The sequence below is a fragment of the Cervus elaphus genome, chromosome 30 (genome assembly GCF_910594005.1).
Source record: "Cervus elaphus chromosome 30, mCerEla1.1, whole genome shotgun sequence".
Classification (NCBI taxonomy): Eukaryota; Metazoa; Chordata; class Mammalia; order Artiodactyla; family Cervidae; genus Cervus; species Cervus elaphus.
In genome coordinates this window covers 75,871,676-75,886,627 of record NC_057844.1, presented here as the reverse complement: position 1 = coordinate 75,886,627, position 14,952 = coordinate 75,871,676, and the positions used below count along the sequence as shown (strand labels likewise).

At 43.8% G+C, this 14,952-nt stretch overlaps 1 protein-coding gene across 4 annotated transcripts in view; it reads right to left on the bottom strand.

The window, feature by feature from the left end:
• CLYBL (citramalyl-CoA lyase) overlaps positions 1 to 14,952 on the bottom strand; it is a 229,665-nt gene that overhangs the window by 107,092 nt on the left and 107,621 nt on the right. For all 4 annotated transcript variants that reach the window (XM_043892489.1, XM_043892487.1, XM_043892485.1 and 1 more), the window contains exon 2: positions 2,502 to 2,688. In XM_043892489.1, the coding sequence (XP_043748424.1) occupies positions 2,502 to 2,688 (187 nt within the window). The remainder of the gene's footprint in view (positions 1 to 2,501; positions 2,689 to 14,952) is intronic.

The following is a 14,952-nucleotide window of genomic DNA, read 5'->3' as shown; positions in this document are numbered from 1 at the left end:
TTTGTTAAGGGGAGTTCCCTGGTGGTCCAGTGGTTAAGGCCCTGCACTTCCAATGCAGGGGGTATGGGTTCAATCCCTGGTCAGGGAAATAAGAGTCCACATGCTGCCTGGTGTGGCCAAAAAAAAAAAAAAAAGAAACTTTGTTAAATAAACTTGAACAGAAGTTTCTAGCGGCATGCTTGCATAGCACTTGGCTCCAACCTCTTCAACATCTCTATCAGAAACTTGTCAAATTTTTGTAGAGTGTGCTGGTCAAATTCTCAGATAACATAAATGTTGGACAAGGAAATCAAAACCCAAAAAGACATTGACAGACTGGGGCTATGAAATGAAATGTATGAGAAAAAATTAAGTCCTGGGTAGAAATTTTAAGAAAAAAAAAATGTGTTTTACACGTACTGGCCTGGCTTGCCAGAACTCTCTGTGGACCAGAAAAGGAAATTTGGTGGACTCCAATTCAGCCTGTGTTCATCAGTGTGTCTGGCAGTTAACGCAGATTTTAGGTGCACTGAGAACTGCAGAGTTCTGACTGTCTGGACATCTTTACCAAGGCAGTGGGCACAACTTGCCCATCCTAAACTCTTCTCCCGCCACCCCTCCTTAGGTTCCTCCTCAGTAGTGGCTCCAGGTATTTGGATGCACTTCAGAACACAGATTAACAGTAAGCAAACATGATGCAGGAATGAACTATATTTCCAACTCATCTGGGTAGCTGGAAACATCCTTGGGTGGGAGAGGGAAGATAGCCTCAAGGCTTGTGAAGAAATATAATTGGAAGTTTATCAGAGCACCGAATGGCTCACTGGGCTACACGCTAAAATAAATTCCCCTCTAATCTTGATTACTACAGGATTTATCTAATCTATTTCCTATAGGAAATCAAACTACTCGAGGGCATTTTATCAAACATTCCTTGCTATAATCCCTGTCCCTGACAAAAGAAGATTTTTGTCATCCCACAGTACAGATAAGAAATTGAGGCAAAGAAGTAGAGTGAATTGCCCTGGGTCACAAAGAACTAGAATTAGTTTAGTATCTAATCTTAGAGTGCGCTATGTGAGTTTTGGAAGGGAGAATACTGGAATCATATTACATCCTTCAAGAAAAGCCCTATTTACCTTAATCTGTGGGAGAAAGAAGATTAATCGTATTTTCTCTGGTGCATGCCAAAGATGTTGGGTAGACACTTTTAGATTCCATGTTTATTCTAATCCTTTACGATATACTTGTAAAGCCTTGGTTTCACCATTAGAAAGATGCTGGAAACTAACTTAAAAAAAAAAATAAAGCCACTATTTGCTAGAATCTCTAGGGAAAGCAGTTAATCAAGAAAGTTGTACAGGACAAGCATGCTATTTTATATCACCAAGGAAAAGAAACTATCCACATAGATAAAACTTCAGATGGCCAGCTCCTCTGTGCTTCCAGCCCCACAGTCTATTCCCAACCCAACATCACTGTCTAGGGACTGGACAGAGGAAGGTTGAGGGAAAACATGTTTATAATTTAAAAAGTTCCATGCCAACATCAGTTATTATAATGATTTATGTATTTTACCCAATTATTTGAACAAATCTGTGTTCATTATAAAAACCTAGAAAATGAAGATAAGCAAACCAAAATTAAACAAAAAGTATTCATCATATTATCAGCCATCAAAAACCTTTTGTATCTGTTTACAAACTGGGTATTTTTTAAGATGCATTTCTCTGATCAGGCCATGAGAAAATCAGCTAGAAGCAGCAAGTTTGAAGTTCTGTGTGTAGTTGCCCTTTAAGTATGGAGGGAAAACAGTGACTTGTACATTGAAGACTATTTGTTATTGGCACTTGTCCCGGAAGAGATAAGGTCACTCACTACACTGTATACCTAGCAGTAAAAAGAAATAAATTCCTAATTTCATCTTATTGATCTGAAAATTTCATACGACAAGTCTAGGATTAACTGATTTACTTAAACCAGCAAACATCACAGCCAAAACAGATTGGGAATCTAATTCTCTTTCTTTTTAAGCATATATCTCTTTATCTATACACACACACATAATCATATATGCTGAAGATCACAGTTTTAAATATATTTTGGCTGGATTCCTCCTGTCTCTTGGAGAAAAGAACCATATACATTCAGAACCCACACAAGGACTGGTCAAGAATATAATGCGTGCTGATATACTGTGCTTAGTTGCTTAGTCCTGTCCGACTCTTTGCAACCTCAAAGACTGTAGCCCACCAGGCTCCTCTGTCCATGGGATTCTCCAGCCAAGAATACAGGAGTGGATTGCCATTTCCTTCTCCAGGGAATATTCCTGACCCAGGGATCAAACCTGGGTCTTCTGCATTGCAGGTGGATTCTTTACCATCTGAGCCACCAGGGAAGCCCATGAATATATTAGTAATCAGTAAATGATGAATATGGTAGACTCTTTCCAAATAGTGAGCGATGCTACCAAATTTCAATGCATTTCTTTGTCCCACCGTAAGGAAAAATCATGCCGTTACCTTTTTGTTCACAGCCACACCATCCTCACAGTCAAGCACCGCACAGTCTACATTCAGGGAGGGAATCTTGTTTATCTTCTTTTCATCATTGCCAGGTACATAGAGCACGGCCCTCCGGGGGATGTATTTCTGGCTGGGTGAGGAACTGCACCCAAGCCTGGACACGTCAGCTGCCAGGGACGCTTTCCTGCGGGAGACATAATTCGAGTTAGTCCAGAATAGAATTTACTTACAGACTTACTGAATTTACTTACAGACTTACAGAACTTACTGAAAGATGTTATTTAAATGCAAAATTAAAAGAGAAAACGTGGATAATTTTTTAGAATTACCGCAGAACATAATCACACATAACGACTAGGAAAATAATAACAGAAATAATCGAGAAACAGAACGTCATTTTGGCTGAGGTCTAAAAAATATACAACACAGTTTACTGTTTACTGACACAACCTTCTGAGAAAAGAAGCAGGGTGTACCTATCTCTTGTTGGAAAAACCCTTCCAGCATGAATATACTGTCCAGGCAGCATCCATGGAGAAAAAGTAAGGAAATTTTTATCCAAAAGCTCACAAAGAGCAAAACTACAATTATTTGAAAGTAAAAAGTAGAAAATAAACAATCTAGGGACTTCCCTGGTAGTCCAGGGGCTAAGACTCCACGGTCCCAATGCATGGGGCCCGGGTTCGATCCCTTGTCAGGGAACTAGATCCCACATACTGCAACTAGAATAATCCCACAGGCCACGCAAAGATTGAAAATCCCGAGAGTAGCAAGCAAGACCTGGAGCTGCCAAAATAAATAAATATTTTTAAAAAGGAAAAAGAAAGTAAAACATACATGTAAGCAAAATCTATGGCTCTCTCCCTGATGGTGAATCTTTTTAAGTTGACAAATAAGTGACTCGCGTTCAATTTTAACAACAGACAAAGAGGAATGGCTATTTCTTAAGTCAGTAGAAAGGTGAATAGGGAAAGACCATGACTATTAACAGCTCTATAATTATGGGCAACTTGACAGCTGAAAACTTCAGATTCTTCATGTGTAAAAATAATACTCACGTTGCAGTTTGTTGAGAAAATTCAGTGAAGGGAAATAATGCACCAGAAGCGATCAGCTAGAGCCTGGTAGTTATCAGCTTCACGTGGTTGTGGGTGTGGCAGGCATGGCAGCCATTGCTACCGCTCTTCCTGGAGAAACTCCAGCTCCAGCGGCCTGTCTGCTTGGAAACCCTGCTCTCTCCTCACTTCTCCTACTGTACTAAGTTTAGCCTCCTACGGAAATGAGAGGCGTTGGCCAAAGCTCCTATAGCTCACCGCAGCCCTCACCCCTAACTTTAGTTTGGTCCTGTGGACAAACCATGTTTTAGCCCATAATATACAGCAAGAAAAGATGAAATCAGCTTTCACCAAGACCAGTTAGATCATTTGAGGGACCCTGTGTAAAGGGCTTTCCTGGTGGCTCAGTGGTAAAGAATCCACCTGCCAATGCAGAAGACATGGGTCAGGATGATCCCCTGGAGAAGGAAACAGCAACCCACTTCAGTATTCTCTCCTGGGAAATCCCATGGACAGAGGAGACTAGTGGGCTACAGTTCATAGGGTTGCAAAAGCAACCAAACAACAAGAATCCTGTGTAAAATGAAAATGCAGAGCCCTTGTTCAAAATGTATGTGGAATTCCAAGATGGAAAGAGAAGAACATCACACGAAGAACCAGACCCTTCTAAGCACAGGGCCTCTGCGACCACGCAGGTTACACACCCATGAAACTAGCCCTGCCCATGAGAGATGGAGTTATACATCAAGAAAACCTCGGTTAAGGAAAAGTTAAAGCCCCAGCAAACTTGGGAACACCCTAATGTGTTACTCCCCCAGGGTGAATAATATCATCCTTTTAAAAGTATGTCAGCTATACACTACATGAAAGCTCTTGACATTTGATAGTTATCCTAAGTTAATTCCATCAAGTATTTTACACAGTTGTAATATTTTGCCATATTAGTGTAGTTTGTAACAATGTACACCAAGAAAAATCAGCATCTCCTTGGTGCCCCATCAGTTTTGTGAGGGCCCCCTTACTCGCTTTTTTAGCAGATCTGAATAAAACTTGAGTCTGAGTCTTATTTTTCAATAACATAAGCATCGTGCCATGTGAGGTATGGTGACATATAGATGAATTTTAAAAGTGTATGTGTTCAACATCACTCATTATTAGAGAAATGCAAATCAAAACCACAATGAGGTACCATTACACACCAGTCAGGATGGCTGCTATCCAAAAGTCTACAAGCAATAAATGCTGGAGAGGCTGTGGAGAAAAGGGAACCCTCTTACACTGTTGGTGGGAATGCAAACTAGTACAGCCACTATGGAAAACAGTGTGGAGATTCCTTAAAAAACTGGAAATAGAACTGCCATATGACCCAGCAATACCACTTCTGGGCATACACACTGAGGAAACCAGATCTGAAAGAGACACATGCACCCCAATGTTCATCGCAGCACTGTTTATAATAGCCAGGACATGGAAGCAACCTAGATGCCCATCAGCAGATGAATGGATAAGGAAGCTGTGGTACATATACACCATGGAATTTTACTCAGCCGTCAAAAAGAATTCATTTGAACCAGTCCTAACGAGATGGATGAAACTGGAGCCCCTTATACAGAGTGAAGTAAGCCAGAAAGATAAAGAACATTACAGCATACTAACACATATATATGGAATTTAGAAAGATGGTAACGATAACCCTATATGCAAAACAGAAAAAGAGACACAGAAATACAGAACAGACTTTTGAACTCTGTGGGAGAAGGTGAGGGTGGGATGTTTCAAAAGAACAGCATGTATACTATCTATGGTGAAACAGATCACCAGCCCAGGTGGGATGCACGAGACAAGTGCTCCAGCCTGGTGCACTAGGAAGACCCAGAGGAATCGGGTGGAGAGGGAGATGGGAGGGGGGATCGGGATGGGGAATAAGTGTAAATCTATGGCTGATTCATATCAATGTATGACAAAACCCACTGAAATGTTGTGAAGCAATTAGCCTCCAACTAATAAAAAAATTAAAAAAAAAAAAAAGTGTATGTGTATTACAAAAGTGTATGTGTATTATATGGTTATAGAAAAGGCAGAGGAACCAGAGATCAAATTGCCAACATCTGCTGGATCATCGAAAAAGCAAGAGAGTTCCAGAAAAACATCTATTTCTGCTTTATTGACTATGCCAAAGCCTTTGACTGTGTATATCACAATAAACTGGAAAATTCTGAAAGAAATGGGAATACCAGACCACCTGACCTGCCTCTTGAGAAACCTGTATGCAGGTCAGAAAGCAACAGTTAGAACTGGACATGGAACAACAGACTGGTTCCAAATAGGAAAAGGAGTATGTCAAGGCTGTATATTGTCACCCTGCTTATTTAACTTAAATGCAGAGTACATCATGAGAAATGCCGGGCTGGAGGAAGCACAAGCTGGAATCAAGATTGCCGGGAGAAATATCAATAACCTCAGATATGCAGATGACACCACCCTTATGGCAGAAAGTGAAGAACTAAAGAGCCTCTTGATGAAAGTGAAAGAGGAGAGTGAAAAAGTTGGCTTAAAGCTCAACATTCAGAAAACTAAGATCATGGCATCCGGTCCCATCACTTTATGGCAAATAGATGGGGAAACGGTGGAAACAGTGGCTGACTTTATTTTTCTGTGCTCCAAAATCACTGCAGATGGTGACTGCAGCCATGAAATTAAAAGACGCTTACTCCTTGGAAGGAAAGTTATGGCCAACCTAGACAGCATATTAAAAAGCAGAGACATTACTTTGTCAACAAAGGTCCATCTAGTAAAGGCTATGATTTTTCCAGTGGTCATGTATGGATGTGAGAGTTGGACTATAAAGAAAGCTGAGTGCAGAAGAACTGATGCTTTTGAACTGTGGTGTTGAAGAAGTCCCTTGGACTGCAAGGAGATCCAACCAGTCCACCCTAAAGGAGATCAGTCCTGGGTGTTCACTGGAAGGACTGATGTTGAAGCTGAAACTCCAATACTTTGGCCACCTGATGTGAAGAGCTGACTCATTTGAAAAGACCCTGATGCTGGGAAAGATTGAGGGCAGGAGGAGAAGGGGACGACAGAGGATGAGATGGTTGGATGGCATCACCAACTCTATGGACATGGGTTTGAGTAAACTCTGGGAGTTGGTGGTGGACAGGGAGGCCTGGCGTGCTGCGGTTCATGGGGTCGCAAAGAGTCAGACACGAATGAGCGACTGAACCGAACTGAACATTTCCTTTAAAATGGCAAAAAATGCAATCAGAAGAGATAAAATTTTTACTAACCAGGAAATTCTTAGGGCAATTCTCAGGAGGATTTACTGTAACTGAATGCGTAAAAGCCAAAGAGACCTTCATTTCATGAAAACTGAGATTTCCTCCGTGTGAAATAGCTTCTGACTGCCAATGTGGATCCAGTCACTGTGGTCTCCAAGCCACACCACCTGAATGTAAAACCCGGAGCCACACAGGCTGACAGGTCACACTGCTATTGCATGCTAAACATCCTTAGGGTAAATCATTCTTAGGATGTTTATATGATGTATAATTTTTAAAACAGATAACCATTTTAAAAAATCTTCTGCTACTGCTCAAGGTGTTTCTGGTTTCCCAGATAAAGACTCCTATGACCACTGAAACATTGTTTTCCTCGTATCCCTGCTCAAACTCTGTCAGCAGCTCCCCATTACCTGTGGAATTCAGCTCAGTCTCAACTGACAGCCTTTTCTGAATTTATATCCCAGGCTGCAACTGTCTACCCTAGGAAAATTAGGTTATGACTATCTTCACAAAATGCTGTATCATTTCCATTGTACCTGTGTTTCTGCCGGAAGTTTATTTGAAACTTATGGATCCTTCCGGCTCAGCTCAGGGTCCACCTGACTGTGGAGCCTTTTCTGACCATTCATTTTGAAACTCTCGCAAGTTCAAAAACAGCGTTTATCATTGGTAACCGAACCAGCATCAGCAAAGGACTGGCTCTGTCATCATGGCTAAATTTAATCAAGAGGCACATGCTTTCTGGAAAGCCAATGGATGCTACAAACCAAAAGACTTAAAAAAGGTTCCTGCTTCTGATCCAGTAATTTCAAGTAACTCAACCAATTCCTTCTGGGAATTGCTGTAGGTTAAATTCTTGTGTCCCCCACTCCAAAATTCATATATTGAAACATAATACCCAATATGATGGTATTTGGAAGGGGGGCATTTGGGAGGCGATTAAGTCATGAAGGAGAGAACATAGGAGATTAGCGCCCTTACAAAAGAGACACCAGAAATCTCCCAAGCTGGCTCTGCCATGGGAGGACATAGTGAAAAAAGCGCCATCTACTAACCAGGAAGTGCATTCTTGTCAGACACTGACTCTTCCAGAGCATTGATCTTGGACTCCCCAGCCTCTAGAACTGTGAGAAACAAATTTCTATTGCTTATAAGCCACCCAATCTATGGCAACTTTTTACAGCAGCCCAAATGAATTAAGACAGAAATTTATTTTTTAAAATGATCAGAAATAAAATTAGATATATATAATATTAAGAACTGAAAACAATCTTTAGGTCCATCAGCAGGATAAATTATGAAACCTACAACCAATGCCATATTATGCCATCAATAAAAATTGTGTTAAAAACGTTTAATGTTATGTGATGATTGTTCTTTTTCTAAACAGAGAATATAACATTATATACGCAATAACATCTCAACTTTATAAAAACTCCAAAGAAAAATGTCTGGAAGGAAGTACATCAAAATGTTCTTAGGGATGCCTCTGAACTGTAGAATTTGAGATTAAGACTTCTCGGCTTCTGCACACTCTTTTCCTATTTTAAACACTTAAAGCATCACTTGGAGAAGGCAATGGCACCCCACTCCAGTACTCTTGCCTGGAAAATACCATGGATGGAGGAGCCTGGTAGGCTGCAGTCCATGGGGTCGCTAAGAGTTGGACATGACTGAATGACTTCACTTTCACTTTTCACTTTCATGCATTGGAGAAGGGAATGGCAACCCACTCCAGTGTTCTTGCCTGGAGAATCCCAGGGACAGGGGAGCCTGGTGGGCTGCCGTCTATGAAGTCGCACAGAGTTGGACATAACTGAAGTGACTTAGCAAAGCATCACTTTATTTTTCTTACACAAATTTATTTTCTTAAACCTTTAGTTTTGGTTGCTTTGGGTCTTCGTTGATTTTCATGGGCTTTCTCTAGTTGTGGTGAGCAGGGGCTACTCTCTAGTTGCAGTGTGTGGGCTTCTCATTACAGTGGCTTCTCTTGTTGAGGAGTTCGGACTCAGCTGTTGGGACACACGGGCTTAGTTGCCCTGTAGCATGTGGAATTTTCCCAGGCCAGGGATTGAACCTGTGTTCCCTGCATTGGCAGGTGGGTTCTTTTCCACTGTACCACCAGGTAAGTCCAACCATCACTCTTTTCTAAAAAAATCCTTTTATAATAGGCTTGAAGTAAAGTGAAATGAAAGTCACTCAGTCATATCTGACTCATTTGCAATCCCACAAACTGTAGCCTGCCAGGCTCGTCTGTCCTTGGGATTTCCCAGGCAAGAATACTGGAGTGGGTTGCCATTCCCTTCTCCACGGGATCTTCCCAATCCAAGGTCGAACCCAATCTCCCGCATTGCTGGTAGATTCTTTACCACCTGAGCCAGCAGAAAAGCCTTAAAACAAACCAGTAAAATCACTTTAGAGGTTTCAAGTGGCAGCATAATACTGTGGAGAGTGTAAGAACCACCTATATGAAATTGTTGGCATCTGACCATTTTGGCCACCAAAAATGCTCATTTTGTGTGGTTCAAGCCCATACTGTGACCGGCAGTCAGAACATAGAATGAGAAGCACCATAGTGGCTGACTGCTCCATACAGGGGAGAGTCACATAGTATGTCTGTGCCTAGCTACTATGATGATCTGACACCCGTCACCCCTGGGTGGTGCTGGTCAGCACAGCCCCGCGTCAGGAATCTGGTTGGACACCAGAAACCCTCGGTTAGATCACAAGCTTGCTGATGGAAAGGCAGTCTTTGGACTCCCCACCCTTGCTTAGCACAGGGCCTTGCTTACAAAAAGCACACAATTCCTGTTACCTCATTACCCACCCAAAGCCAGCTCTCCAGGAAGTGGGACTGATCTGTGACCACACTGTCCTTACTCTTCTTGGGCAAGAGTCAAGCTTAAGTGTTGATTACAGATAGGAGGCCGTTTTTTATTCCCTCTCTCCTTTGCCATTCTGGAAGCTTTAAGCCAAGCCATGGACTGTTGCTTCTTCTCCTTTGTTTACTCCTTCTTTTTATAATACAGTGGACGTCCTCATTTGGGGCCTTCTTCACCTTTACCTAGAAGACCGTGGAAGCATCTTATTTACCCTCCCTGCATCTACTTTGTTCTTCTGTTCATACATTCAGCGAGCACTTGGCAAGCACGCACTGGGTGACCTGCATCAGGTCTCTGCTCGCACCCCTGGCAGGTCCCTCTGTGCAAATTAGAAGAAGGTGCTCCCTGGAGCCTGCCAGCAGGTGGAAGGGCCAAGAGGTGCCTCCTGCTCCTGAGGCGGCAGCTTTGATGCATAGAGATGAGCTGAAACTCAGCCCCACGCATGGCCTCAGTTTGGTAGGCGCCTTGATCAGGGCACACCCTGCACAACCGCACCAGGCGGTCCTGACCCACACTGTCCTGGGCACTGCAGGGAGGCGGCACAGAAGATGCGGTCAAGTCCAATAGGTCCAGGAAGGAACACCCAGAGGATGGCCCGCAAGCAGCTCTGGAAGACTAAAGGCCCATACAGAATGAAGCTTCAGGGAGAAAGTTCACAGGTGGTTAAGACTGTTTGGAATAATGAGGAGGAGAGAGGTGTAGGGGGCACGGTTCAGGCTTCGGGTTATGTCGCAGACTCTGAGGTCCCGGCGGGGGCTGTCGCTGGGCAGGTGTGGCAGGAACCTGTCGTGGCTTCCCCAAGCCTCCCTCCTCCTGTCCTCCTGGAGTATCCTCTCCTTCCCCCACCTCCGGCTGTTTCAAAATCTGTTCCCGACTACAGTTGTGCTCAGCACTGACTACTGCGTATGAACACAATTGCGGTAGGTGCAAGATCCAACTTATTTTATTTTATCTTACATATTTGGAGTTAGGGCCTCCTGATAGTCAAAATGTAAATGTATTCAAACAATATGCAAAACAAGGGCATAAGATGAGTGGGAAAAAATCTGGTGGCCTTATGGTGAGTTCTTTCTACAGAGGGACCTTATTTTAGATAAGACACCCCTTGGTAGGTTCAGGGGCTCTTCTGGCCAGAGGGGGCTCCCTCCTGGTCTTGTTTTGGTCTTCTCCCTTTCCTCCTCCAGCAGATACCATTTATTAACCATGTATATCACAGGAGGCATGAGCCAGTCCCCAGTGCTGCTGGGGTTATCCACCTAGGATTCAACATAACCATCACCTGGGGAACTTGTAAAATTTGTCAAATCTTGGACCCCACCTAGTGCGATCAAATCAAAATCACTGGTAGTCTTCTCAGGTTTAGAATATATATCTCTCTCTCTTTTTTTTAAAGCTCTCTAGGTCCTTGCCACTGAAGTGAAGTTACTACAGACCAGCACCACTGGCCTCTTATCTGTTCTCCCATCAGATTATAGACTCTCCCATCTTTCCTGGAAGCATGTACCATCACCATGTTTGAACCTGTAAGAAATGCAGAGTCTAGAGCCCCCACCCCAGCCCCACTGAATCAGAAGCTGCGAATGAACCAATCTCCAAGGGATGCTTATCTCATGAGAGTTTGAGAATGCTGTTCTAGGTTGACTCAAACTCAGGGGCATTGTGGAATCACTGGGGAGCTTTCAAATAAGCTGACGCTAAAGCGCAGTCACAGAAAGTTTGAAGTCTTAGGTCTCGGGTCAGATTGAGCCTCTGGAACTTCTAAAAGCCCTGGGGGTGATTCAGTGTACAGCCAAGCTGGAGGACCACGGCTCTAGATGATCCCAATGTGTAGCCGTTGCCCTAATGCAGGAAATTTTCCTCCAGTGAAGACTTCTCTTCAGTGACTCCTGTGCTACCATCATATACAAGTGAGTTGTGTGCGTGCATGCTCAGTCGTGTCTGACTCTTGGCAGCTCCATGGACTGTAGCCCGCCAGGCTTCTCTGTCCATGGGATTTCCCAGACAAGAATACTGGAGTGGGTTGCCATTTCCTCCTCCAGGGGATCTTCCCAAGCCAGGCATCCAACCCGTGTCTCTCTCCTGCATTGGCAGGCGGATTCTTTACCACAGAACCACCTGGGAAGCCCACATATACAAGTAGATGCTGTGAAAGTAATAAAATCATAACTGAAAATGCAGCAACTTGAAAAAAAACACACAAAACTTATGTTTAAAGAAGTCTTTCTGATAAAAAAAAAAAAGATAATATTTGAAATAGCAGCAATTATCAACTAAGCTAATGTCCATTTGAGGCTCTGCAGCTTGGTATGCGACTTCCCAACCAAATTAGTGGTTTCTTTGCTTAGCTGACAGCCAGCACCGAGGTCTCTACTTTGGCTGCACAATACAAGCTGGGGAACTTAGAAAAAGAGAAAACCCCAGGCCACAGTCCAACTGAATTAGATCAGAGCCTTGTGGTGAATCCCAGGAATTAGGTTTTTTTTAAAGCTTCCAGGGAGGTTCCAAGGTGCAGCCAAGGATGAGAACCTCTGCATCACAGTTTCAGAGTACCACCAAAGTGTCTTACTGGTCCTAGAAAGGATCGGGGGTCATTGGACTTTGAAAGTGGCCAGCATGTAATCCTATCCGCCCTTAAGCTTCTGCCCAGACTCCGCTCATCTCTTCTGGCCCAGGTAGCTGAGAGTCTGGAGGGCCCGGATGGGGGCTCCACCAAACTTATAGCAAACGCAGATAGAGAAGCAGCTCGCCAGAGCCCAGGCAAACATCCGGATCTGGGGCTTGGTTGAGTGGGAAGCGTGGGACTGCGGGTGGAGGCCTGGGCTGAGCTCTCTTCACAAGCAGCAGAGCTCTCTGAAGCCAAGGCCAGGCGGAACATGCTGATCAAAGTCCAGAGACCCTAAGTGAGGATTCCACATCAGCCTTGACCTTGAAACCTGGCTCAGAGATGCTCTTGCTTCACCCGTAGATGACTCTCAGCCAGCAGTGTAGGCTGGAGGGCTCAGATGCAAGCAGGGAGGGCCAAGGAATTTCCAAGTTGTTCCCCTTGTTACACAATGCTATCACTTCACAAACAAAAATGTATTGATCCTGTAAGTTTTGAACCTAATACTTTTTTTCAATTACCTCAATGGCAGTCTAGACTTAACCAGGTGCAGAAAAGAACTTGATTCAGGACTTTTCATAATGTCACTCAAATTCAAAGCTCAGTTAAAGAGCAATTTGGACTACAATAATGATTCAGGCAGCACAATTAATTCTAAATTATTTGAATAGATAATACCTTTATGGTTAATGTTATGTGGCCAGGCCACAGGGTGCCCAGACGTTTGGTGAAACGTTATTCTCGCTATGTCTTGCAGACATATGTGGATGAGATTAACATGTGAGTTAGGGTACTGAGTAAAGCAGACAGCCTTCCCTAGTGATGGCGGGCCTCATCCGAACTGTTGAAGGTACTGAATAAGCCAGTGGTGCATACATGCCAAGTCGACTTACTCCCCCAATTAAAAGAAACTCTTCCTGCCCGAAAGCTTCCAGCTAGGACATGAGGTCTTTTCTCCCCCTGATAGTTCAGACTTGAACTGAAACATTGGTTCTTCCTGGTTCTCAAGTTTGCCAGCCCCAGACGGGAACTTACACCAATGGCTCTCCTGGGTCCCCAGCTTTCTGACTGCCGCTCTTGGGATTTGTCAGCCTCCACAATCATGTCCATAATCATGTCAGCCTCCACAATCTTATTGGCCTTATAATACATCTCTTATGTATTACACAGTCACACACACACAGATGTACCCTATTGGTTCTGCCTCCCTGGAGATTCCTGACGAAGACACTTACACATCACTAACTAGATAGTTAACTAGATAGTTAACACATATTGGTCAGGGGCTTCCCACACACCTCCACACTGCACTTCCCTGTCCTGACCCAACACAGCTGTGTGTGGCTCTCAGACCCCTGCCCGCCCAGCACACTGCGGGACTGGACTGGACTCTCGAGCAGAGTGAAGGAACAAATGAACTCGGGGTAGATGGGTGGTGGGCTGGCAAGCTTTTAAGGAGAGAGGGCCACATATTTCCACTAGCTGCTGTCCTCAGAGGGTAGATGTGGTCACCACCATGCGCTTCACAGACTTCCCTGGACTGTCTTCCCAAAGGGCTGTACTCATTTATTCTCCCACCAGCAGTGCATGCGGGTGCTGAGCTGACCAGGTGCTCATGCACAGCCTAGCACTCCTTACCCCAGGCTTTTGGACATTCCAATGGAAGAGGCATGATGGAGTGAGTGAAGGTGGCTGTGGAAAGGGGCTGGAGATCTGAAGCTCTGGGTCAAGTTTTATAGCGGCCTTATTTGAGCAATGATGACACAATCTATTTGGTGTTGTTTGGTCACTAAGTCAGGCTTCTCAGGTGGTGCTAGTGGTAAAGAACCTGTCTGCCTATGCAGGAGACGTAACAGGCATGGGTGTGATCCCTGCGTCGGAAAGATCCCCTGGAGGTGGGCATGGCAACGCACCCCAGTATTGTTGCATGGAGAATCCCATGGACAGAGAAGGCTATCGGCCATAGGGTCACAAAGAGTTGGACACAACTGAAGTGATTTAGCACACATGCACAGTTATGAAGTCGTGTCTGACTCTTCTCAACCCCATGGATTGCAGCACACCAGACGCCTCTCTCCTCCACTGTCTCCTGGAGTTTGCTCAGATACATGTCCATGGAGTCAGTGATGCTATCTAACAATCTACTGGTCATGTTAAACATTCAAGATTTAGTATTTGGGAAAGATCAGTATTTCCCACATTGACTGATCTGTATTCCATCATTTTACATCTCTGCTGGTCAAATATTACTTTTTTATTGTGGTAAAACAAACATAACATAAAATTTACCATTTTAACCATTTTTAAGCCTACAATTCAGTGGCATTAACTACATTTCCATTGTTGTGTAACTATCACCACCATCCGTCTCTGGAACTTCTCATCTTCCCAAACCGAGACTTATGTGTCCATGAAACAACCACCCGCCCATTCTCTCTTGTCCCCAGCCCCTGGAAACCACTATTCTACTTTCTGTCTCTATGAATTTGACTATTCTAGGTACCTCATGTAAGTGAAATAATATAGAATTCGCCCTTTTCTGACTGGCTTATTTCTATTAGCATAATGTCCACAAGGTTCACCCATGTTGTGGCATATGTGGCATATTCCTTTTTAAGGCTAAATAAT